This window comes from Mustela lutreola, chromosome 8, assembly GCF_030435805.1.
Source record: "Mustela lutreola isolate mMusLut2 chromosome 8, mMusLut2.pri, whole genome shotgun sequence".
Lineage (NCBI taxonomy): Eukaryota > Metazoa > Chordata > Mammalia > Carnivora > Mustelidae > Mustela > Mustela lutreola.
Window position 1 is genome coordinate 15,320,999 of NC_081297.1, and position 26,785 is coordinate 15,347,783.

The 26,785-nt window shown below is 40.2% G+C and overlaps 1 protein-coding gene across 2 annotated transcripts in view; it reads right to left on the reverse strand.

The window, feature by feature from the left end:
- The window catches only part of APBB1IP (amyloid beta precursor protein binding family B member 1 interacting protein), a 114,256-nt gene that overhangs the window by 32,483 nt on the left and 54,988 nt on the right, over positions 1–26,785 (reverse strand). For both annotated transcript variants that reach the window (XM_059183886.1, XM_059183885.1), the window contains 5 exons: positions 23,859–23,946; positions 20,638–20,930; positions 17,768–17,845; positions 11,372–11,531; positions 9,835–9,956 (listed from right to left, as the gene is read on the reverse strand). In XM_059183886.1, coding sequence (XP_059039869.1) covers positions 9,835–9,956; positions 11,372–11,531; positions 17,768–17,845; positions 20,638–20,930; positions 23,859–23,946 — 741 coding nt within the window. The remainder of the gene's footprint in view (positions 1–9,834; positions 9,957–11,371; positions 11,532–17,767; positions 17,846–20,637; positions 20,931–23,858; positions 23,947–26,785) is intronic.

Sequence of the window (26,785 nt, forward strand, 5' to 3'; positions counted from 1 at the left end):
GAAAGAAACAGCATTACTTTAAAAAAATGTGTTTAAAAATAAATTATTTTAAAAATACCACCTTCTTGGAATTAAGAACAAACCAAGCAGTATCTGCCCATGAATAAATACCTGTGAGCACCATTTACATGTAAAATACTCCTGGTTCCTGAGAATCTTTTTCTGTCTCATTGAGAAGAAATGTATAAACAGATGGCTACGATCTGTAGATGGGGAGCTACATGAGACACAGTACAAATAAATGCAAAATGAGCTATTTCTATAGATTTTCAGTGAGGAAGAAAACCACTGTAGGCAGAAATGGTCAAGGAAGACTTTGCAGAGGAGGTCAAAGTTTGAACTGGCCTGAAAGATGTTCCATATTCAGATAGGGAAAAGGAAGGAGGAAAACATTCGAGGCAGGAAGAGAAGCATGTTCCAAGGCCAGGAGGTAGTTAAGGACTGGGTATCTTCAAGCCACCAGTGAACAGTCTGGCTATGCCTGTGGACAAATGGAGCACAGCTAATGACCAGACTGTCCCTTCCAATTCTTCTCTTCTTGACTGTATCAGAATATACCCATGGCCTGTCATCAGGTGATGGAGCAGTGCCTCCCCCTACGATGGGCAGAATTCATGTCCTTGCCCTACTTGTGTTGGGATTAGCCATGGGACTTGCTTTGACAGAGCAAGAATGTGGGTGGAATGGACAGAATGTGCATGGAAGGGACAGGGCATTAATTCTGAGCAGAGGACTCGAGAGGCCATGTCCTGTGTTTCCAAACGTCCTCCTGTATTCTTGCTGCTCACCATGAGAAGAATGTGTCACTGGGAGCTGCTGGTCTGAGGACGGAAGAGACAAGATCTGACTCACATTCTGGAGCCAAGGATGACCTGCGGACCCAGAAGAGAGGGAATGTCTGTGGCTGTTAGCCCCTGGGATTCGGAGGCTGCTTTTATACATCGAACACTAACTGCTACACACACCCACACTGGCTGGGGTGGGGCTTTAGGGCACTGAAGCCGGGGGTAGACTTTCCTTTAAAATAGGAAGCCATACTGGAGACCAGATGTGATTACTCTAAGACTTCCTCCTGCTGGGCCTGGTCCTGGATTGTCAAAGATGAACCTAGGTGGGAGAGGGAGGTTGGAAAGGAACGGCGGAAAGACGCCATGAGGTAATTTTCTCCCTCAGTGGCTGGCACCCTTCTGCACCTGAGGAGCAGAATGAGGTTGTGTTTCTCTCTCTGTTCCTCACTCGGGCAGACACCACTGAACTACCAAGTTTCAGTTATGGAGATTTGCCAAATTTCAGTTATGGAACAGAACAAAGGATGGAATGAACATTGCCTAAAATATCAACAATGATCCTTGCTGGAGTGCAGGATTACGGATAATTTAAATTTCATTTCTTCTGTTTGTCACCTTTTTTTTCTTTACAATAAGTTGACATTATTTCTGAAGTCAGAAAAATAAAATATGTTATTAAAAGAAATAAAAAGCAATTCAACAAGCAAGCCACCTTATACTAACTGATTTGCCAGTACCTTCTTTGAAAAATGGATTGTTCAGGCTCCCGGCAAGAAGAATGGCTAATGTTAATGTTGGGGAGTTCGACCTCTGGACACACGCCTCAGCTCTGACACCTCTTTTTTGCTTTTCAGACAACATCACTGGTCTTTGCATAGTGGGACTTTGTGTCAGCATAACCCCGGGGAAAACGAAACTCTTCAGGTCACAGCTGACTTCGGCTTCAACAGCTGACGCTTATTTGGGAATAGCAGACAACCCTGTGCTTCCAATCAACTGCGAAGAGGAACTTTCTAATGACAACCAGGCTGAGAAACTAAGCTGCTTTTTAAATAAAGTTGCTATTGTTACGATACTAAGTGTCCAAGGGTGCCCAGATGGTTCAGTTGGTTAAGTGTCTGCCTTCGCTCAGATCATGATCTCAGGGTCCTGAGATTGAGCCCTGTGTTGGGATCCCTGCTCAGTGGGGTGTCTGCTTCTCCCTCTCCCTTTACTCCTTCCTCTTGTGCATGTGCACACACACACTCTCTCTCCAATACATACATACATACATACATACATACATACATACATACATAAATAAATAGTAGGTGTACTAACCCACTTTACCCAAAAGAAGCAGTACCATCTGAGCAAGAGGGGCCCCTACCCTGACTCCACTCTTTAGGGGGTCCTTGCTCTGACCTTCACCCAGCCACTCCCCTACTCACTTGTGATATAGTGACATATATTGTCAAGTCACAGACTTGACATGCGACAAGTCTATGGGGCCAAAAGGATATGCCCGCTTGGAGCCAATGACCCTCCCACATTTCAGTCCACACTCTACAAACCCAGGGCCTTGGAATTCCCTGCCCAAATGACCAGGAGACTCTTCCCTACATCCATCTTCCTGAGGGCAGATGGCACTGTTAGAGTGTGCATCCTAGTTCAGAGGGTGGCCAAGGGGCAGCTATTTGCACGGGAGTGATGGGTTGCTTGGAGCCTACTTTCTGGGCTGGATGGTTCACATCATGCATGCAAGGCTCCCATGGGGCAGGATGGACGGGATGGGTGGAGGGAGGCAGTCCAGAGGCAGGCAATGAGCAGCTCCAAGAAACCACCTTGCACAGAACTCAAAGAAATCTAAGAATACTAGTCCAAACTTTTAGGTCATCATGAAGGCCCTAAGGTAGGAGGGCAGAACACATTTAACTGCTTATTAATTTGATTTAGAACTTTAAATATGTAGATATATGGTATGTAAGCTTTCAATCCAGTCTTGCCCCAGGTCTTAATAAATACTGGGTGGGGGGCTTGCACAGAGGCCTGTCCCCCATTCCCTGTGGGATTCCATGTGGCCTCACACCCCATCCTTTTATTCTCTTCTCCTAGTCATCAGCCTACTTGAAATGCAAATTAGAAATAAAAAAGAATTTCTTCAGACTCTTTCTCTTTGAGAAAGTACTTAATTTTCTGGGACATTTGAAGCGTTGGGAAACTTTCTCAGTTATAGAATAGCCACAGTTGTTAACGAGTAGAACATGACGTCTCCTCTTCCTCATCTGGGATTTTCCTGCTCATCAGACTATATCCCGTAAAGTCTATACCCTGGGCCCTGGGCTGGAACAGGTCCCCATCTCTGACAACTCTGTTCTTGGTGCTTAGGATATGGGGCTAACGACGATTCCTCAGCCCACAGCATTCTGGCTCTAGTTCACTGGCTACTGACCACCTACCTCCAGGCACCCAGCCAAGCAGGGTATCCCCATGTCACCCATCTGGCCTCTGCATGGACTTCACTTCCTAAAGAATGCTGGCTGCTTCTTTTATTTTCACAGTAGTTCCTAGATACTCCTGCTCCTTCTGCCCATTACATCCAGCACATAGCCACTGGCCTTGTATCTCACCTACAGTCTCCTTCCCTGGCTTAATTCCATTACAATGTAGATGCTCAAGAAATGTTTGCTGGTAGTCCTTGAGCAAATGCCTGGGATCCTGGGGAACCTAGGGATGAAACCCTTACCCACTCAATTTGTCCTGAACCACTTCAGGTACCCTGAGGTTAGACTCCTAATCATACTTCTTTGAGTGCCTGCCCAAAACTTCTGAGATTATACAGCACCACTGTCCCAGATCGAAGTCTGGCCTGGCTCCAGTGGGATCACCCTGATCCAAGAACATCGTTGATGCCTTCTGGAGAGCTGCTACCATCCTCCCATGTGCCTCCATCGCTTCTCTTCTCCAGACTGATCTCTATGATGAAGCAAACTAAAAGAATGACAGTTACTACACTTTGTGTGGATGACAGCCTTTAATTCTCACCACACACTTCTAAGAACAAATTATCTCCATTTTCAGACAAGAAAATAGAGACTTGGTGAAGTTAGATGATTTGCTCAAGGGCCCACAGCTAAAAAGCAATGCAAGATCTATAAAAAGCTCCTCAAATTCGACACTCAAAACAGATAATCATGTCAAAAATGGGCAGAAGACATGAACAGACACTTCTCCGAAGAAGACATGCAAATGGCTAATAGACACATGAAAAAATGTTCATCATCATTAGCCACCAGGAAGATTCTAATCAAAACCACATGGAGATACCACCTTACACCAGTTAGAATGGCCAAAATTAATAGGACAGTAAACAACAAGTATTGGAGAGGATGTGGAGAAAGAGGAACCCTCTTACACTGTTGGTGGGAATGTAAGCAGGTGCAGCCACTTTGGAAAACAGTATGGAGATTCCTCAAAAAATTAAAAATAGAGTTACCCTATGATCCTGCAATTGCACTATTGGGTATTTACCCCGAAGCAGTGGAGTGAGGATTCAAATCCCAGCCGTCTGACTTTAGGACCCAAAGTGTTGGCCATTCCATGAGACTGCTTTCTGGGGAGAGGCAGTTTTGTAGAAGGCACATTTGAACAGAAAATGCCTTGTTTATGAAGCTGAAAAAGGTCAGCGCAGTGTGGCAGGCCCATCAGCCTGGCCCTGCACACCACTGTCCCCGTAGCATTCTCCACAGCAGCCTCAGTGGGTCTTTCTATCCTTGGCCATGGGATACTACCTTGATTCTGGGCCTTGATAATCCTGCACTATGGCTTGGAATCTCCACTCCTGCCTCTCTCCCCACATGGTTGCTGGTGGGAAATCAAATTGCCATGAAACTATACTTAGCCTCCTTAATATGATGGCAAGATCCATAATATGCTGTTCATTGCATTATTTGCATCTGTTTAAACTAGTGTTGAAAAATTATGGATGTGAGCATATAGATCTTACTGATTCTGATACACTCTCAGTATTTAATAGTGTGTAAGTTTTTAATCCATCTTTAAGACTTCAGGGCCATCTCTCAGACTTTTTAAAGTTTCTTCTTTTTATCTTGATTTCATTTTTAAAAAAAATATTTTATTTCTTTATTTGACAGAGATCACAAGTAGGCAGAGGGGTAGGCAGAGAGAGAGGAAGGGAAGCAGGCTCCTTGCTGAGCAGAGAGCCCTATACGGGGCTCCATCCCAGGACCCTGAGATCATGACCTGAGCCAAAGGCAGAGGCTTTAATCCACTGAGCCACCCAGGTGCCCTTCTTGATTTCATTCTTAGCCAGTTTTGCTTGTTTGGCGTCTATTCCTCAAGTTTTGAGTTGGGGTGAGGTACTGATGAGTGAAGTGCATATAAACCAATGGCTTAATGCTACTGGCTACTGTACTGCTCCCAGCCAGGTAGACAAGGACCTCGTCCAGGAACAGTGGGTGCCTACAGGGGTGAGGACTCCATCAGCTCTGACAGACCCTGAGATGGCAGGAATCAGCACAGTACCCCCAAGTCTGACTACAACGAACAGTACCCTTGACTATTATCAGTGGTTGCAGAACCTTCTCTCATATCATAACCTTTGGCAGACGGCATTTTGCTCATCATCTCTACTTCCATGAATCATTTTTCTGCAAGAACAAAGTCTAAAGCTCAGCTTTGTGTGCCAACAACGAGTATAGCACATTCTATTCAACAGCTTCAGTCATGACAGCAAAGTTAGATCGCACAGTGGCAGGGAAATGCAGTCTAATATAAAAGAAAAATAGGCAAAGTAGGCATTGATGGTCGTAATTGGATTCTTAAAAATAACGGAATGCTGGAAACTGACCAACCTGCCTGAAAATGCTCTTTAAATGAATCGCATACAATTACAACTACATGAACTGTGACTGGAAACATTTGTTTCTGACTTGTTTTTATTTTAATTAATATACTATTTTGACAAGTTTCTTTTTCACCAGTTTATCTGAATGCGCTGTGACTCCCTGTCCCTATGCTCACCGCTCTATGGTCAGCCATAGGACCATTTCCTATGATCCAGATGCATGTCCCTTTTTCCTTTTGGACTTTGTGGACACCCACTGCTTAGAGTGCTTGCTTCCCCTCTACTCTTCCCCTGGCTAACCGCCACAGGTTTACCAAGTGAATGCTCGCACATTAGTTTCTCCGAGTAAACTTCCCCGCCCTCCCTGTGCTCCACAGCAGCTGGTCCTCTATCCCATCTCAGCATTTTCCAGACCCGACTCTAATTTCCCATTTCCTTTCTTTTCTCTCCCATTCTCCTTTTTTTACTCTTATTTAGTTACCTTTTCCACTGGTTTATTTGGACCACATCTGACCGCCTTCTACTGAAGATAATAATTTTCTACAATTTTCTTCTGAATCCTGCAGTTGCTTAATTGTATTGATATATTGTCTAGAAGGTCTTTCAGATGCTATTTCCGGTCAGGTTCTGTTTTGTCATAAACACAATGCTGGTTTTTTCCCTTCACTCACCCTAAATCAGGGCAAGATTGCTCTGTAGTCAGTAACTGTCAGCAAGCATGATCTGTGGTTTGCCTAGAGCTGCACTCTCTCTGCATCTGTGTGCAGGATATTTTTTGCCTTATGGTTAGAACTGTAGGGTTAACTGACTGCCCAGTTCCTACTTTCACTGCTCTTCTGACCTTGGGTTTTATGAACTAATGTGGTAATTACAAAACTAAACTTCTCAGCATACACCTTCACTAAGGCTCTTCTGTACTGTCGGGAGCATTTTGTGTACTGGGACTTAATCTTGAGATGGCATTAGTCCACGGTCTATGTCCTACACTGCTCTCATGTTAAAGCTGTAACAGCAAAGATAATCTTCATTTTTGTATTCTCCCATAAATAGTGTAGGTTACTCATGTAAGCGGATATTCTACAACATCTGCTATCGCCAAGCAAACAGAGTGAATTCCATTAAAGTTTCATCATATAAGTCAATATAGGAAAGACTTTCAATATTTTGAAACTTTTTGAGAAGAACAAATAAATTGTTCAGAGTCTTAGCCTTTTCCTTTGATAATTTCTGGTTGAATCTAGTTCTTCATGCACAGTTTCTAACTAACACTTGACATAGTTCCTAGACAGTGCCCTAATCCAGCTGGGCCTGAAGATCAAGTCTGTAGGCTCACAGCTGTAGCCCGGACTCAGGAGCGGAAGCAGGTATCAGTTATGTAGTACTCTGTTCTGGGATTCACCACTATGTGTAAATGATGACAAATAACTAACAACCCAAATATGAAACACAAGATATATCTGGATTTTTGAATTAACTGCTTGAGACACTGCTTAAGGAGAAAATCTAAGGCACTTAAAAGAATCTCCAGATTGTGCTTCCTAAGAAACTTCCTCTGGAAATACTCTTCTCTAGGATTTGTTATTCCTTTAAGGTGTAAACTTAAAAAAATGTTCCTGTTAAAAACGATCAAAGGGTCTCAGCATACAGCTCTTACAAAGTGACTGTGGGTATTTCAAAATTACAAAGCCTCCCTTTTAGGAGTCATGATATCAACACAGGAATGGTCACAATCTACTTCAAGAACAAGTTGAAAGAGTCCTGTGGTCAGCATGCTGAAGTAGCTATTCATGTGGACCACTGATCAGAAAAGACAGATTATCCAACCAAACACTGAGGAAATGGAAATACTTAAAATCACCAACTTCAAGAGCGCTTCCACTTCCATTATGGTCTTTAATTGTGGTTGTCAATTAGAAGAATCGACTTATATGGTTTTTAAGAACATATTATTATCCAGAAGAATTCAGCAGGAGGATTTCTGCTTCCTCCTCTGATAAAGTAGCTTGCAGTTAGACCAAAGCTCCACAAAAAGAGCTAGAAAAGCTGATTAAAAAACATCTGTGCAGGGGCGTCTGGGTGGCTCAGTGGGTTGGGCCGCTGCCTCCAGCTCAGGTCATGATCTCAGGGACCTGGGATCGGGCCCCCCCTCTCTCTCTCTGCCTACTTGTGATCTCTCTCTGTCAAATAAATAAATAAAATCTTTAAAAAAAAAAAAATCTGTGCAAAGGCTTTGGCGAGCAATGGAGGCAACCAGGACTCAAGGGGCCAAGATCCAAGAGAGAAAAGAAACATAAAGAGGTGCAGAGACATTGTGAGAGCCACATCCTGCCCCCCCACTCAAGCCGGTGAGAGGCTAAGAATCATGGCACCTCACAGAAACGAACATTTAACATGGATGATAGTTCAGGTACTCAAATCTTTGGCAATAGAAAATTTGACTTAAAACCACAGGAGATACCTCTATACATTCTCACAGAATAACTAAATTTATTATTTTTTTCATGGCAACACCAAGGACTGGCAAGGATTTGGAATAACACGAATTCTCATTCAACAATAATGAAGGCAAATCATGCAATCACTTTGGAAAACTGTTCGAACTTTATCCTAAGGTTAAATATGTGCATAAGCTGTGGTCCTGCAATTGTACTTGTAGGTAAATATATAAGAAAAAAGCCTACATATGTTCAGCAAAAGACAGGGATGAGAGCCACTGATTTTGGGGAGTCTCCTTGTTACAGAAGCTGAGATGGTACCCTAAATAATATAGGCATTAAATCATGCCATTGAAGGTAGTTACAGTTTGAAAACTTTGTACACTTAATCTCTGAACAACTCAGGGCCCATTTATACACAGATTTTTTTTTTTCAATAAGTACAGTACAGGACTATAAACATACTTTCTCTTCCTTGTGATTTTATTAATAATGTTTTCTTTTTTCCATCTTACTTTATTGTGAAAATACATTATATACTACATATAACATACAAAACATGTGCTAACTAACAGTTTATGTTATTGGTAAGGCTTCCCAGTCAATAGTAGGGAATTAGTAATTGAGTTTCTGGGGAGTGAAAAGTTATACACAGATTTTCAACTGCACAGGTGATTGATGGCCCTAACGTCCCCCTGAGCCCCCAATGTGTTATTCAAGGGTCAACCATACTTTTACTATTCAATACTTGTAAAAAGACAATAGTACTTAATTGCTTTGTTGTCAGTGCTACAGCACAAAACCTAGAGATGACTCTAGAAAAAAGCACAGGGCAGGGAAAAGAATATTTTCTCATGAGGAAGCTGAGAGCATCCTAGTGATAGGGGACTTCATTTATTTTTTTATTTTTTTTAAAGACTGACTTATTTTAGAGAAAGTGTACAGGAGGAGGGGTAAAGGGAGAGGATGAGAGAGAATCCTCGAGCAGACTCCCCGCTAAGGATGGAGCCCAATGCAGGGCTCGATCCCAGGGCCCTGAGATCATGATCCAAGCCAAAAGCAAAAGTTGGTCACTTAACCAACTGAGCCATTCAGGCACCCTGAGACTTTTTTTTTCTTTCTTTCTTTTTTTTTTTTTAAATCTGTAAAATATAAAGGTGTCTGGATGTATCCAGTGATCTCCTCTGAGTCTAACATTCTTTGACTTTCCAAAAAGACTTAATGACTCTCCTGCAATTACAGTTGGCTGGAGGCCCCAACAGGAAAAGACCCCTAGTTCTGTGATATCCTTGTACATATGACTTGAAGGAAGGGGAACAATGCTTTTTATTATGTAGACTGTAGAATTAAATCACAATAAATAGCACATTTTCTAGGTGTTCTCTATAGTTATCCCAGCATTAATAAGCACCAAATATGAGCAACAGCAAAAAGGAGTGTCTTTAAAACACGAAGCATTAATGACCCTTAGTGAATCATCAAGGTACAATGAATTAATGTAGCCAAATGGAAATAAGGACAGAAGAAGAGGATTAGTCAATAGACAGAGATGCTGAATCCAAAGAAACAAATTGGCTTCTTTTCTTTCCAAATCTTTCAAGGGCCTATTAGTTGACGTGTGACCGAAGAGTTGGGTTTGTGTTTTTTGAAAGGAATACATTTGTGCTATATTGTGAGATAATGAATCACGTTTATTAGTATACAGGTGACCCTAAAATAAAATCTTCCATCTTTATATGGTTTACCTATATACAAGTTATCTTACCTGGGGGTTTTTAAACACAGCATATTTTTCCTCTTTCTCCAAAAACAGCACTTTATTTTCTGTGTCTCTTGTCCAGTCTGATAAGACTTCAACAACATTTTCATGGTCTTCAAAAATCCTTTCTGATGAAACGAGAAAAAGCATTCTTAAGGACCCAAGACATTAGGCCTTCCAATAGAGAAATAAACTAGTACTGAGTTAAACACAATGCTTCCCACCTCTCACTGGTTTTTAGAAATCCCTAATTCTTACATGATGTCACACCGTAAAACCCCTATTGTATTTCTTCTTCAGTGTCAGGTCTTCAACTCCTTTGCCATAAAAAAAAAAAAAACGACAGATAAAAATACAATATCGTAGAATGGCCAGTCACTGCACTTTTTTCTTATTAGCATTTCTGACTTTAAATAGTCCCAGATGGCGGTAAACTTCCTATCCATGTGGAGGACCATGAAGTAGTAATTGGCCGAACAACTTTGAATGAAGCTGTGAGACATGAGATACGTGCTCTAAAACATCACCCCCTAAGACCCCCCAAAAATGTATCCATGTTGGAACTACACCTAAACATAAGGAAGGTTTTCATTTCTCTATTTGACTCCAGGAGTTGAAAAGTACTTCAAGAGGTTATTTCACTGTAGAACTTTTACTTCAGGAAAAAAAAAATTCACTGAAAGCTTCTAAGGCAGACTATTCTGTATTCCACCAAGCTCTCCTGAGGGCGGGGGCGGGGCGGGGGGAACTGCTCTGAGTAATCTTAACAATGAGAAGAAGCAAGGGTATTTCTTTAATTGCCTTTTTATTTTTCTCTCTCTCTTTTTTTAAACTCCATCCATTTTGACCAACTGTCTTTTGCTCTTTGGGGCTGAGCCTCCTCAATTAGACAAAGGGAGTGGGGACAATGGAAAGGGAAATGAACACTGATGTATGGCAGAGTTATGCTATAAAGAAGCAAAGTCTAGGGGCACCTGGGTGGCTCAGTGGGTTAAGCCGCTGACTTCGGCTCAGGTCATAATCTCAGGGACCTGGGATCTAGTCCCGCATTGGGCTCCCTGCTCAGCAGGGAGCCTGCTTCCCTCTCTCTCTCTCTGCCTGCTTCTCTGTCTATTGTGATCTCTCTCTGTCAAATAAATAAATAAAATCTTTAAAAAAAAAAAAAAGAAGCAAAGTCTAAAGGATATTAGCTATAGACACTCAGGTCCTCCCCAAATCGGCTCAATTTACTCATAAGCATGCAGTGAGAGGTATCATCCTGTCACTTTCTTTTCCTTATGGAGCCACTAGAGAAGTGGCAATGACAATACTGTCATCCTCCAATGCTGTGGTCCCTTGCAACAATCCGAGTCTCTTCACCGCAGAGAAACAAAGAGGCAAGCACTGAATCTGACATAAGGGGAGTGATTTATGGCAAGTCTTTATAGCCTTGAACCAAATTCTTCTTAATAATAGGCCCAAACCCATCATATAGCAAACCCACAAACTGTGCTCCAGAAATTGTGTTTTTGGAACACAGTCTCTCACGGCGGATAAGACTTACCGATCTGCAGCTCTGTGTAGATTTCGTAAAGACACCAGTCTACGTTGCAGTCACAATGGGTTTTCTCAAAAAGGTTGTCTAGAACATCTCGGGTCAGTTGCCGCTCGTCCACCATCAGTGACTTGGTGCTGTTATCATTCATGTGCACCTTGACAACAAGCTGGGGACAGAGTCACAGAGCAGCCAGTAAATTCCAGTCACTGGGGAAGGCCACAGACATAAGGTTTCAAAACTGCTACAGTTTCTGTGAATTTAGGTAAGAATACGTTCTGGCAAAGTCACTCACTATGAACTTGTATGCTCAGTACTTATTTAAGGTGCTAATAATACAGGTATAGAGAAACCAATTCACAAAAACAAAATGAAACAAAACAAAACAACTGCACACATAGTGAAGTCCTTGCCCAGCCTTTAGACATTGCATTCTGGTGAAGGAGACAGAAAACAGAAAGAAGTGCTGATTTTGTGCTTTTGTGACATCTTTCCGGCACTTGTCCAGGTTCATCCTAGAGCGCAGAAACATGTCTTGATTGAAAGGGTCTCTATAATAAATTCTCTTTTGCCCAGCTGGAGCTGAGTCCTAGTTCATGCAACCCGAGGGTTCCAACATACAAGCAAGACCAAGCTGGTTACTTTACAACTCTTTTGAAGGTCAGGTGTACAAGTGACGTAGCACCACTGAGAGGTCTTACAGGGTCGAAAAGGTTGTGTCACAGCAGAACGTCTTTGAGATTAGAGGTGGATTAAGCAAAATGAATGAAGACTGAGAAACAAGCTATTATGGAGGAATGAAGGCAAATCAGTGATCAAATTTACTTTTCATTTCAGTTTTTAAAAATTCTATTCTTCTGATTTCACAGTCAAATTAGTCATTTTCCCATTCCAAATCTAGAGGGTATGGTGGGAGCCGAGTTTACTTATCTTCAATAAGGACATAGGATTTCACTGGCTTTTCCCAGGCAACTTGGCTAAGTTATTAAATCTTCTGACCACCCCCTACCCCGAGAGACCATGATTCTGATGTAATGTAACAGAATTAATTCATGATGTAATACAGCTAGGGTCTGGATTTTTTCTAACACCTGTGTATTTATAATGTATTTCTAATTACAGTAGTTGTTATTTATGAGTGCTACTGGTTATAATGGTGCTATGTATCCAGTCTGCAAAAGCAACACTGGAAATGTGCCCACTCATTCACTATACACTTAGGTTTTGCGAAGATTTCCTACAAAACCTTCTGAGAAGAACTGTACTTTTATTTTATTCTTTACCACGATCACTAATCCTACTTAATTAAGTGGGAAGCAGGTCTAGTTGGAGTCTGTCTTTGAATGCAAGGCCAGAAAGAAATGTTGTCTTTCCCTTTTCAGACAACACTGCCTGACCACTGGCCCGCAGTGCTGCAACCACACACACTATCCTCAGCCCCAGGGGAGGCCTGGAAACGCCCCAACCAGAAATACTCGATACAACTCTGCTTAAATTTCTACTCTAACTTGAAAAGTGAAGGGTGAAATAGTTAAGACAAGTTCTGCCCATTCTGTTTGTCTACGGTTGGTGCTGGCTACTTAAGTAAGACCTGTCACTATTAAAAACGTGCATGGGGTGCCTGGGTCACTCAATATATTAAGCGTCTGCCTTTGGCTCCGGATGATCTCAGGGTCCTGGGATCGACTCCTGCATCGGGCTTGCTGCTCAGTGGGGAGCCTGCTTCTCTCTCTCTCTCTCTCTCTTTCTCACACCACACACACACATGCTTTCTCTCTCAGATAAATAAAATCTTTTAAAAAATATGAATAGAGGGACTAAAGAGGCCATACAATTGATAACATTTTTCTTCCTCCCCAAAAGTTTGGGTCAGGTTCTGAGCCGCTGAGAAAGGGCCCCTCCTGTCCCACTTCCACCTAATCTGATCTTGAACACGTTCTGCAGTGAGCTGAACGAAGAGCCCGGCTCCTGTGGGCTGTTATGCAGAGTTACGGAAACCAACCAAGGGTCTGGGTGGAGATAGAAATCTGGGCGAGGGGCTGGCAGGGACCACAAACTGAAGCGCATTTAGGCCTTCTCAACACCTGCACACGGAGAGTCAAACACACAGACATCAGGGCAGGAAAAGTCCTCTCCCCAGGATCATTCAGATTAGACCTTTACTCCAGGTTTATCTGGAAGATACTGTTTTTTCCCTTGAAAACCTGCAAAATCTATAGCCCAGAAACCTCTTGTTGAATAGTTGCTTTTTTTTTGGTATTGTATGTTTGTCTTTTGACATATTTAAAATGATAGGCCCAAGTGCCACAATGTCAAAAATACACTTATCTGACCTGAGAAATGAAGCATGGAGGGTTGCACAGAAAAACAGAAAATCCTCAAATAGCGAGCTTTCTTCACTATCATTTATTTTCTGTATGTGGAAGGTATACCCACTGTTCTCTGCTAAGAATTATTGCTGTAGAGTAGCTATAGGTCCTAAGAAACACTGCCAATGTTAGGATTGAGAAGACTTAATCTCCCTGATGGAAAAATTTAATGATATCTGATCACATTTCATTTTTGTATAGGGATTCTTGAGAAAAAACATTTGTTTTGTTTTGTTTTCAATACAGAGCAAAAAACCTAAACCACATAATTTGACAATGATGAAAGGTTGTTTTTTAAAATTTTTTTTGGCAGAAATTGCAAACCAAATTTAATCCACATGTAGTTACAAATATCTACAATTACAAAACTTAGAAAATAAAAAAAAAACAACAAGAGAACGCTGGCGATTTTTAGCAAGAAGAAATTATTTTTACTACTCTTAACAGCTTCTATCACATTTACAAGCTGAGGAGTAGCTATACCAACACATAATATTGCTAGATCCCAGTTACGTGATTCAGCAAGCAGAGCACTTTTCATATCGTTGCTATTTGCTAGAGAGTAGAATGATGAAGCATGGAAAAACCTCCCTTTCTAAACTATTACAGTAAAGACTTTATGGTTTTTATTTCTCCTTTTTCTTTTGCCAGTTGTTAAATAAAAGAATATGCTAGACCTAAATCCTTCATAGGGTTTTTTTTTTGCTTCTGTGCTAAACATGTACACACAATTGTTTTCCTGTGTCACTGAGCTTTAAAACAAACAAACAAACAAACAAACATATGAAATTCACCAGTTTTCCATTTCCAAAACTTTGTAACCTAAGCTGTGCACATCACTGGCAATCAAAATGAAGTCCACACCCTACAGAACACTTGAGGGCAAAGTCCTTCAAACAGACTTGATTTCCACGTTGCAAGGTTAGTAGAAGCCCATCTTGGTTACTTCAGTAACGGGCAAGTATGTCTCGGTTATGCTCACAAGCTTTGTTGTAAGGGATACATTTGGAACCTCTGAAATCAGACCAAATACACAAGTTGGCTTCTTAATTTCCTCTCTTTCCCCACTGATCAGAGTGGCTTCTGTTTTACATCTTCTTTGTAGAATGAAAATAGGTTGTGCTTTGGGTTTTCTGTTACCATTTACCCACCGAAGTTATGGAGAAGTTCTCTGGCTTTCCGACACACTGCAGGAAACAGCTGCTATCTACCAACCCTCTCTTAGCCTCCAGTAGAAGCAAATCAACTGAATAAGCTAGTTGTCCTACCTTTTTATCTAACAATCAACTTCTCTTTTCACTTCCCCTCTGAAAATACAGCCAACGTGGCCCTCTTTTTATAAACAATCCAGTGGTTTAAAATAGTTAAGTAATTTCCTTTTGTGTTTTATCTTACAGGTAAAGTCAGTGGCCCAGGGCAGCCCACAGTTAGGGACAGCGAGCTACGGGGCTGGAGTGGGCTGCACAGAGGGCCATCCTGCTTATCATCCTTCCCCCTACAATCCATTTTCCACAAAGCAGCTAGGATGATCTTTAAAAATAAAATATTATCCCTAGTTGAAAACCCTCAAATGGGGGCGCCTGGGTGGCTCAGTGGGTTGAAGCCTCTGCCTTCCGTTCAGGTCATGATCCCAGGGTCCTGGGATCGAGCCCCATGTCGGGCTCTCTGCTCAGCAGGGAGCCTGCTTCCTCCTCTCTCTCTCTCTCTGCCTGCCTCTCTGCCTGCTTGTGATCTCTGTCTGTCAAATAAATAAATAAAATCTTAAAACAAACAAACCAACCCTCAAATGGCTTCCCAATGCACTTATATAATATCTTCCAGACTCTTCTTCGGGTCCGTGAGGCTGTGTGGCCTGACCTGCGTCGCTGACCTCAAATCCTCCTCCCTTTTCCCTCCTACTCAACGGCTCTCGGAGCAACGGCCATACAACCCTGCCTGGGAATGCTCCGCCAACACACCCTTGGGGAGCTGGGCTCTTCTTGCTGCCAAGGTCTTTGCTCCAGTGCTGCCTCCTCAGAGGGCCTCCCCATCACGAGGTCCATCTACAAGTGACTTGGGCACTCTTCATCACTTTTTTCTGCTTTACTTCCTTCCTAACACTTACTCCTCCTCTAGAATTTAACTCTACATAGGCCGGGACCACACCTGAACTGCTTTGCCTCTGTAAACCCAGCACCTGTTCTATGAGATGGGGATACCTCAGTGAAGAAAACATAAACTCCCTGGGAGAACTTCTGTGGGAGTGGGGAGTGGACATAGGCAATAAGCAGAATAAACAAGTAGGAGGATATTATGTTGGACGGTGATGAGCACTGTAGAGAAAAAGAAAGTAGGGAAGTGCTGCGGGTATTGGGGGTGTATGTGCAATGTCAGGTAGAGACCTGACTGAGTGGGTGACCGGACCTAGGGGAGGAACAGAGAAAACCCACTGGAATCTGGGAAAGAGCTTTCAAGGCAACGCACGGTAAAGCACAAAGGTCCTGAGGCCAGCGCATACCTGGAGTGTGTGAAGAGCAGTGGCGAGACCAGGTAGTGAGAATGGAGTGTAGGTGGTGGGGGACAGTGGGCAGCCAGATCATCGAGGCGCTTTATGCTGCTGTGAGGACTGGGCTTTTCTGTGTGAGATGGGGTTCCGTGGGAGGCTTTAGCATGAGAGGGACGAGAGACAGGACAGGAAGTGGAGCACACACAGAAACATAACAGTTCATCCACAGTAACAGGAAAGACTATGGACTCTCTGTCACAGGTGCAGGCAGGCAGGAAAGCAAGAATGTCACGAGCTTATGGACCTTTCCTTTGAGTAATTCTATTTTCTCAGTGCCACAGGCAGCAACAGCATTAGCTGAGAGAATGTGGCTGAGGAAAGAGGTATCGGAGGTTTTAAAGGAGAGGAAAGAGGGATCATTTCTTTGGTGAGCGGGTGTGTGTGACTGTGCTGTTGGGAAGCCCAGTGCCAAGAGCAGGTGAATGGGAGGAGAGCTGCGTGTCGGGTTTAATAAGGTTAGTACGAGGGGAGAGATGGGCAGGGAAGCCAAGGATGTGTGATTCCCGTAACTGGCCACAGGATTTAATCAATGTAGAGAACTGGGAAGAATAATGCTAAAAAGTGCATGCATGTTTAAAATGAATGGGAACAGACTGGTCTGGGAAGACCTCATAGATGAACCCTGAATGTCTGGATCCAGGGGTAGTCAAGGACTATTTACTGAATATCATTCAACATGTGCTGAACACCTTCATTCAAGGAACCAGGAGGGGTGCTGTAGGAACATAGTCTAATGCTCTTCACCCAACTAGAAGTAAAAAGTTCTTACGTGGTGTTAGACCTGATACACGCTTCAGGAAGATATTCAGGATATGCGTTTCATCTTTCTCCTAAGTAACCAAATTAACTGTTATTAACAGTTAACTGTTACTAGGTATGTGCTTCTACTGAGGTTAAATTCACGTGTTTTTGTTATAATATATGTGTTCCTGGAAAACCTAGTCTACAGAAAACATTCAAAATTGCAGGTTTATTGGGAAACTAGGATTAAGCAGGTCATTCAAAATTTATGCAGCTTTGAACCCAGAGCACTAGCCAAAACAACATTTGGGATCTCGGGACATAAGGAGGACATCTAGGGCGGGTGGCAGGGCTGTAGGCTGCCTGGGAGGTTGTCAGAATTGCACAAAGCAGTCATGGAAATGCCAAGGTGAGGCCAATGGGAAGCTGAGCTCTGACCCCGTGAAGGTGCGTCCAGAAGGTGGCGCCACTTACTATTACAGAACACCTGAGCAGAACCCAAGAGGGAGCCCCGGGGAATGGAAACTTGGAAGCTTCCACATTTACACTAACAGAGTCCTGACTTATCAGGCACAAATGAGCTAACTGATGTCACAGAAAGTAAAACTATGTGATTATCTCTACTAAAATTTTCACAAAATTACAACTATTTGGAAGATACCACTTGAAATTTTATTTCTTTTTTTTATCATCCAGCATAATACCATGTTATTAATTTAACTGCCCATGCAAACGTGATTCACGGCTTACCTTCTTCACCTTGGCCTCCTTCAGTTTTTCCAATGCTAGCTTAATTTTATCAGCCTTGGCCTGGGCTGCTTCTTCCTCCTGTAAAACAGCAACACATTCAACACAGTCCACTAGACAAGAGCAGTGAGGAGGTACCCACGCCATGGCTAACGTCTTAGTTACCTTATGCTGACAGAAGTCTCTGTTGGGGGCATCAAATTTCACATTTGATTTTCAGAATTTAAATGACTATAACAAAAATCTTCAGCCCAAAGATGTAGAAGACAGCCACACTTTGTATCTTGGGGCTAGTAACTTCAAAGATTTTATGACAACTCTAGAAGTGCTTCACCTATGTGGTCCACACAAATCTCTAAGTGGTTCTAGACAGGGCTGACCTGAGGAATCTGCTAGTGAATCTCAAGGGATTTGAGCACTCCCTGAAATTACACACATTCTTCCGGATCGGCGTGCATTTTCATTTTCTGGAACTCCCCGTTTTTACCCGATTCCTAAAGGGGTACTAACCTTCTTAAAAGTTAAGACTTAGACTCAAACTTATAATTCACCAAGAAAACACTGACCAAAACACATGAGTAGGCAGAAAATAGACTGAAATATTTTATGAGCCCCAAAGCCCTTTGATTTTTGTAAGCAAATATTCCAAGAATAGGATTAACACTCTTTTATTTATTATTATTTTAAATTTAAATTCAATAGCCAATACATCATTAGTTTTTGATGTAGTGTTCAATGATTCATTAGTTGCATGTAACACCCAGTGCTCATCACATCACATGCCCCCCTTAACACCTACACTTAGTTACTCCATCTCCTCAACCCACCTGCCCACCAGCAGCCCTGTTTGTTTCCTGGAGTCAAGAGTCTCCTATGGTTTATCCCCGTTTCTGATTTCTTCCCATTCAGTTTTCTCCTACTTATTTATAATGATGAGGAAATGAGTTGTTCTGGTTACATCCCAATCACTTGAAAGGAGACATACATCTTCTTACACCAATGATCCTTAATTATTTTTTTTTTGAGCCACCAACCCCTTTAGGAATATGTTGAAAGCCAGAAAGCTCATAAAGCTTTACATGTGCATTCAATTTTGCATGTAGTTTCAGGAAATCATGGCCTCCTAGAAATCTTCACGGATGCTACCTAAGAGCCTCTGCTCTTTCAAATGGCAGTTGTTGAAGAGTCAAGAGAGAACAAGTGTTGGGGAGGATGTGAAGAAAGAGAGAACCCCTTTGCACTGTTGGTAGGATGGTATACTGGTAAAGCCGCTATGGAAAAAAGTATGGAGGTTGCTCAAAAAATTAAAAATACGTATGATCCCAAATTTCCACTTTTGGGTATATATCCAAAGAAAGTGAAATCACTCTCCGTGTTCACTGCAGCATTATTCACAATAGCCAAGACATGGAAACAAGATGAATGGATGAATAGATGAATGGATAAAGAAAATGTAGTAGAGGTACAAAGGAATATATTTTTCCATAAAGAAGAATGAAATCTTGCCATGTGCAACAACATGGGTGGATCTACAGGGTTTACGCTAAGTGCAGTAAGTCAGAGAAAGACTGGTACCATATAATTTCACTTATATGTGGAATCTAAAAAAGTCGAACTCACAGAAACAGAAAGTAGAATGGTGGCTGCCAGTGATTGGGATGGGGTGGGGAAATGGGGTGATGTTGGTCAAAGGGTACAAACTTCCATTTATAAGACAAATAAGTTATGGGAATCTAAAAATGTACAGCACAGCTACTATAGTTAACAACACTGTATTGTGTACTTGAACGTTGCTAAGAGACTACATCTTACGGGTTCACACCACATACATACACACAAAAGTAATGTGAAGTGCTGGAGGTGTGTCTAACCTTCATATAAAAATCATATTTCAGTACATATGTGTATCAAAGCATCACGTTATACACCTTAAAATTAAACAGTGTTATATGTTGATTAGGAAGTAAAGCTGGGGAATAAAAGAGTCTCTGCATGGATCACTAATTTTTAAATAATTTTCTACAATAAGTACACAATAGAACAATGCACGTGATAGAGTATGACAATGTTTGATTTATATTTAATAATTATTCATTCAAAAGACACTGTAGGAACTTTCAGCGTTACGAGGGTCATATTTATGAATACTGACCACCATCACACAGTACAAGAATGTGCAAGCCACAGGAGACAGAGCAGGGTTCTTACTTTTAAGTATTTTTCAAGTGGCTTACCATAAGGAAAATCCTTAAAAGTGCTCTTTTTATTCTATAAAAGACATATTATAACTTAATGTCCCAAATGATGATATAAATTTCCCAGATGTATGGCTTCCCAGTGTTCAGAAATTTGATAATACCAAGACTCATCACCTGCTTGGTCACAACTGCCTCACCCAAATACGACACTACAAATGACTCACGGGTATCTCTGCCCCACTGAACAGAGCTGCCAGATTCAACAAAATCCCATTTAATTAAATTCAGAAGCATGTAAGGAATGCTTACAATTCTTTATGTACCAGGCTAGCACATGGATACAGATATGTATTTATCAGCTCCACAGTTGATGCCAAAATAATAAAACATTACCCCCAAACTGAGTATTGTCAGGGAACATTGCATACAAATATAAACTTTAGCCAAGCTCTATTCACTCCTGAATACGGCCCCAATATATTCTTTATACACACCAATGCCTTTTCATGGAGGATTCTGGTTTTGCAATGAGTGTACTCGGTATCCTTGTTTTTTAAGTATCTCAGAACTCCAGAGACTTATAAGTGTAACTGTCCTTTTTGAAGAAAGTCAAAGATCACGGGAAGCAGAGGTAGCAGAGTGAAGAGTTCTGCCATCTTTGCCCCACACACTTACCTGAGAGAGAGGTTTTGGCGGTGGTGGTGGCGGAGGAAGGTCTACCATGGGGTCAGCTGGTGGGGGAGGTAAGTCATTCTCATAGTGGCTGACACTAACTGCAGTGACATTTGCTCCGTAACCAAGAGCCCCTGCACCGCTGAAGTCTGGCATCTCCAGGGATGCGGGAGGACGCTGATTCTGAGATGACTCTTTCTGTGCCTGGATTGTCCTCTGCTCAGCCTCGCTTATATCTGCCACCAGATCCGCCATGAGAGCATCTAAGTCTTGGTCTTCCAGTGCATTTAAGGACTCTGATGGGGGAAAATCATGTTAAGGAGCAAAACAACAATTTATACTGGAAAAACTGAAAGAAGGCCATTTTTAAGAGTGATATTTGGGTACTGGCGGTCAGGGGCTGGGAAACAGGGAGAGGCTGGCGAAAGGTGTAAACTTTCAGTGGTAAAGATGAATAAAGCCTGAGAATTTAACGTATCCAACATAGTAACTGTCGTTGGTAACACTGTTGTAAAAGTGAAACGTGCTGAGTGAGTAGAACTTAAATATTCTCAACAACAATATCAAAGAGGTGATGGATGGGTTAATTAACTCGATGGAGGACATCTTCCACCAGGGATGCATAGATCAAGTCATCACACTGTACACATTAATGTCTTACAATTTTGTCAATTAAGCCTCAACAAAACTGAATTCCTCCCCTACCAAGTAAAAGGAGGACAATATGTTTGCTACCCTCACAGATTAGCTATAAAGTCAGATCCAAGCACGTGATTTGCTAAGTAGGAATTCTTGTATATTCTGGCGCAAAGTCTGAGAGTTTTAGAAGATGGGGAGGGGAGATGCTGGGAACAGACAGAGGGGAGTTTTCCCTAGGTCTCAGGAAGGCAGACAGACTACCACTGATATATGTACTTAGAAGAAAGTAGGTCTCAACCAACTGGGGTTTAATATGATTTAAGACCTGTGGTAAGGGTAACGCCTCTGTAGGGACACCATCTAACTACAGAAACTCTCAGATTCAAAGAACAAGCAATTCAGGATAAACAGGAGTAAATAAAGCACTAAGGAGGCTGAAGTAAAAAACAATTTTTAAAAATTGAGGTTATGCGGTGAAGACTTCGTAAGATGATGAGCTGCGAGGTAAGTTTTAAGAAAAGGGCAGACAGATTTTCAGAGTGAGGGTGAGGGAGGACAGTTCTCACTGGAATTTCTCCCATGTGTGACTGGCGATCAGACATGTGATCCTGAAAGCTGACCTGCAGTGAGGCCTAGAGGGAGTGGGCTCAGTGAGCAGTGTTAGCAGAGCGCTCCGACCTTCAGCTGATGGCAAAGGTAATGAACACAGGATGGAAGTAACCCACGAGGAAAAGGAGTCACCTTCTGTGTGCAGGATGGACTGGAATGAGTAAATGCAGCCTACTTAGCAACAGGCATGAGGCTTTGCAAAAGAATTTATTGCCACACATCGTAATAAACACCATGTGGCATACTGTCCACTTGTTAATAGTTCTAGTGTATACAGTACTTAGACTAAGATCTGGATCTCCAGTCTGAGTGAAAAGGATTTATTTTCTTCTAAGCGATTTTTGCATATGACTTCTTCATAAAATTAAATTAATTTAGCAATTTTCAGAGAAAATATATGTAGAACAAACGAAGCACATTCACAATTTCCTAATGCCAGCAATTACACTGTGACAGTTGCCATCTAAGCAAATGATTTTAATCCTTTATAAAAATTTTAGGGATAAAGTTCCCATAATAATTCTCATATTAACAACTTCCAAAGCAAATCATAATTCCCACTTTATCTATATAGAATTGAGCAATATAGAATTGGGGAATAAAAATGACATGGATTCTGTTCAGAAGTCTGTCACTAATTCTCTGAATGATTTTGGGCAAAGTAGTTTTAACTCATTTTAACAGTGTTTTAAGCAAAGAGAGTAAAATACTTATTTCTTTTCTAATTCCCAACACATTTAATTTTCAGTACATATTAGTACTTTTTAATGGTTTTGTCCTAGACCCAAATTGTGCTGCAGGTATATGTCTTATCTCCTTAAGGACATGAGCTTTTTGCTACTGTACTTTAACATTACTATGTTTATATACTGCTGGGTTTCTTTGTTTATGTCATTTTCAGTAAGTTTTGGAAATTAAGTACTGAGTGCTTAGAAAAGATTAGTTGCCTAATCCTGTCATTGTAATATTCTTAATTCTAATTAAATTGATTAAAGCTCAGCCACTCTGAGTGTGATAAGGCAAATCTGCATTGTTTACATGTACGAGTATACATTATTTATTAATGTCATACACTATAACAAAGTGTATTGCTTTTTTTGAAATATCATGGGTGTTACCATCATTCATGATGGAAATGATTGACAGGAACAGTAAATTTTTATGGCAAACAGAAAAGAAGGTGAAAAAAGAAGTCAGAAAAGATGTATTATAATTTATCCAGATACAGGCAACGGCACCTAAGGGTTTATAAAAATATTATTGAAAATAACAGAAGCAATGAAACCAGTGAGTGACAGAAATAAAACTTGGAATTTGGGATTTTTGGGCTCCTCTATTATTCTGTTTTTCATTTTTTGGTGGGCATTGCAAAATCTTTGGAAATCTTTCTCAAGAGTTGCAGTGAATTCTCATTAACTTGGAAGCAATTACTTCAAGATTCATTGCAATTTGAATAGCACATGAGCTAATGTCTCCACACTAAATAAGAAGAGAGATTTTGTTAATAAAATACTGTGACCATCTCAGGGAGGATAGAAAAAATGTCAGAGCAAATATATTACACATTAATTATATATCAATTAAAATATATTTTGAAGCATCCGTTCATATATTAAGCAATCATTTTGAAATGGATAATTCATTATTACCCTTGAAGGGACATTTCCTTATTAATAGTTTGGTTACACTACTGTACCTTATTACTCTAAGGACTTAGTAATGAGGAGAAACTCCCGTTACTTAAAAAAATAGTTTTGATACTTTACATAAATGCAGGATAATATTTCCTTTCATTGTAGGCAAAAATATCTTCTTGGGCCCCAATTTAATCCAGACACCATAAAACACAGTCTGAAATCCAGGACTTTAAAACATCCAGGTTCCTTACATTTTTGTTTTAAATCATAGTTTTGTACAGATTTTAGTTATCATTATGCTCTCAAATTACTTAAGAAAAAAGAAATTATTATGCTTACCATTTAAATCTTTAAAACCCACACTGTAGTTAAATTCAGCCCTGGGCGGTTTGGGGTCAGGAGGAGGAAGAGTGTCCACTCCTAAGCTCTGTGAAAATAGATTCCCGCCCCCAAAGTTATTCACCATATGAACATGTCTGGAGTATATTTTAATCATTAAGACAAAAATCATTTATTATTTACACATTTTCTTTCTGAATATGTTATTTAAAAACTGTACTCTTACATGAAAATGTTTTATGTGATTTTTTTCACCTACAGAAAACTGTAACTTAAAATTGTTCTACAAGGTCATCCTGAAACAAACCAGGTCAACAGAATAATGAGCATGAGAAAGTTCATTTTTATAAATAACAAAAAAAGATCTCCTGTAGTGGTGCATTTGTGACATGTGTACACTGTATGCAATTCTAGAAGGACTTTAGTAATGACATCAAAGAAAAGGAATGTCTAGTTACTTGGAAGATAAAAGCTGTTTCAGGATGAATCTGCCATTAGATAGTAAAATGTTACACTCTTATTTAATAAAATCCTTGTTAAAAAGAAATTAAGACAGAATAAGTTATTAATTGTGTAAATAATGTTTTTTAATTGAAAAAGTGCCTTCTTGTATGATTTAAAAGCTATATTACTAAATTTTCAAAAATACTTTTATGTCTATAGTTTGAGATGTGCTTCCCCCACTCTGAAACATGAACAGTTTCATACAGTGAGTGCATCCTTTCATGTTAATTTGATTTGGTAAATAATATCCTTGTTCATGTCTTAAATTTCTGAAGGAAGAGAATCATTATATGTTTGAGAATAAAGTAATGGGATATGCTCATTTATAAGTAGAAACAACAATAAAAAAGACCACTAATCAAGAAGTTAAAACAATCTAAGCAAATCAGAATCAAAGATAAAAGGTACGGAAAAGTGACTGCCGTTCCAGAATTCAATCTGAAAAACAGAATCAGCAAAATTGTGAAGAGGGGAGGCTGACAGATGAACTAAGGGGCAAATCCCAGAACAAAAAAATTAGTGAAAGTACAAAGAAATTCATTAGTGAGTTCGTTTGCTGTGACTAAGAAGTCTAACATCACAATTAGGGCACAATTAATCTTTGTTCAGGATATAATTTACTATGGTATTCAAAGAAATTAGAAGTAGTTCTCTAACAAAATATTAATACATAGATGTTTGATAAGACAGACTTCCAATAAAATATGGAAAGAGAGAAAAGAGGAGACTGATTTCCAGAAGGAGCTCCCTTCATCATAGGAAAGTCACTCAAAGCCCAACATGAAGTAAAGAATGTAGCATGCTCTCCATGTGTCTGGTGATTTTAGGTGATATATAAAAACACAAACAATTAAACTTTAAATTATCATGTACCTCTTTGGATGTTTATGAAAAAATTAAGTTATAACATCTAACCTACTTGAGATAAAGTATAATTTAAAAAATCAAATAAAGACAAATATTAAGAAAAATAATAGGACAAATGGGTTGCAACTTAGCAAAAATCATGAAGATCATATGTGTATGACTAAAGATTGAGAACACTGCTCTGTATATGCATATCAGAAATTATTTCATCAGAAGTTTCATAATGGTGATTTTCTAATTCTTCACTCCTTTTATATGTTTAATTGGAACTCTATAATAAAGAAGAACTTTTTTGGGGCATCTGGCTGGCTCAGTCCTTAGGCTGTATGACTCTTAATCTCAGGCTTGTGGATTTGAGCCTCATTTTGGGTGTGGAGATTTTTTAAAAAAGATTTTATTTATTTATTTGACAGAGGTCACAAGTAGGCAGAGAGGCGGGCAGAGAGAGAGAGGAGGAAGCAGGCTCCCCACTGAGCAGAGAGCCCAATGTGGGGCTTGATCCCAGGACGGTGGGATCATGACCTGAGCTGAAGGCAGAGGCTTAACCCACTGAGCCACCCAGGTGCCTGGGTATGGAGATTATTTAAAAATAAAATCTTAAAAAAAAAAAAGAACTCTCATCAATCATTTGTTTAGTCTGAAATATAGTTTGACTGGGACCATAGAAAGACTGAGTTTTATAAAAGCTTGGTTCTTTATCACTTTTCAGAGTGATAAGTTAATGTTCTGTCAATTTCCAATGATGACTGATAAAGTAATTTTGTTTTTGTTATTTTTTGTTATTCTTGTTATTTGTTATTATTGGTATCAATATGAACTCACAGTTTAATTTGTTTTTGCCATATTAGATATTTAAAATTTTTATTTTTAAATATTTCCCTCTTTTATGGTTTTTGAGTGTCCTATTTTCCCCAGGAAGGGTACCACATCTTAGTACGGGATAAACATTTTTCTCATGTTTCCTTCTATATATATTTAACATATTTAGATCTTTGACTCATGGAACTCATTTTGATATGAGGTATGAGGTAGAAATCCAGCTTTTGATTTTCCAGACATTATCTCAACACAATTTATTAGACAATTCTCTTTCTTTCTATTTATTTAAAATGCCACTTTTATCATATTTTAAATTCTTGTATATATTTGAATCTAGTTCTGCTTCATGAATCTTTCTAAATGTAGCATTACCTCTTCTTTTTTTATATTTTCATGGATATTTGTCTATTTAAATCTTTCTCACATAAATAGTAGAAGTGGCATGGTTTCCCTTCTACACAAAAAATTCAGTTAATATATGTATTGGTTTCTAGACTTTATGTCTCCCTATGCATAGACATAAATATACACACATACACAATTTCTATATCCATGACATACATGTATGTTTACACACATATACATACACATGCACAGACACACACATATGGAGAGAGAGAGACAAAGAGATGGATATAGGGAATGATAATGCAAATGGAGTAACATTAATTAATGAGAACTCTCGGAGAAAAGAAAATGGGAGTTCATTGCATTATTCTTTCAACTTTTCTCTAAAC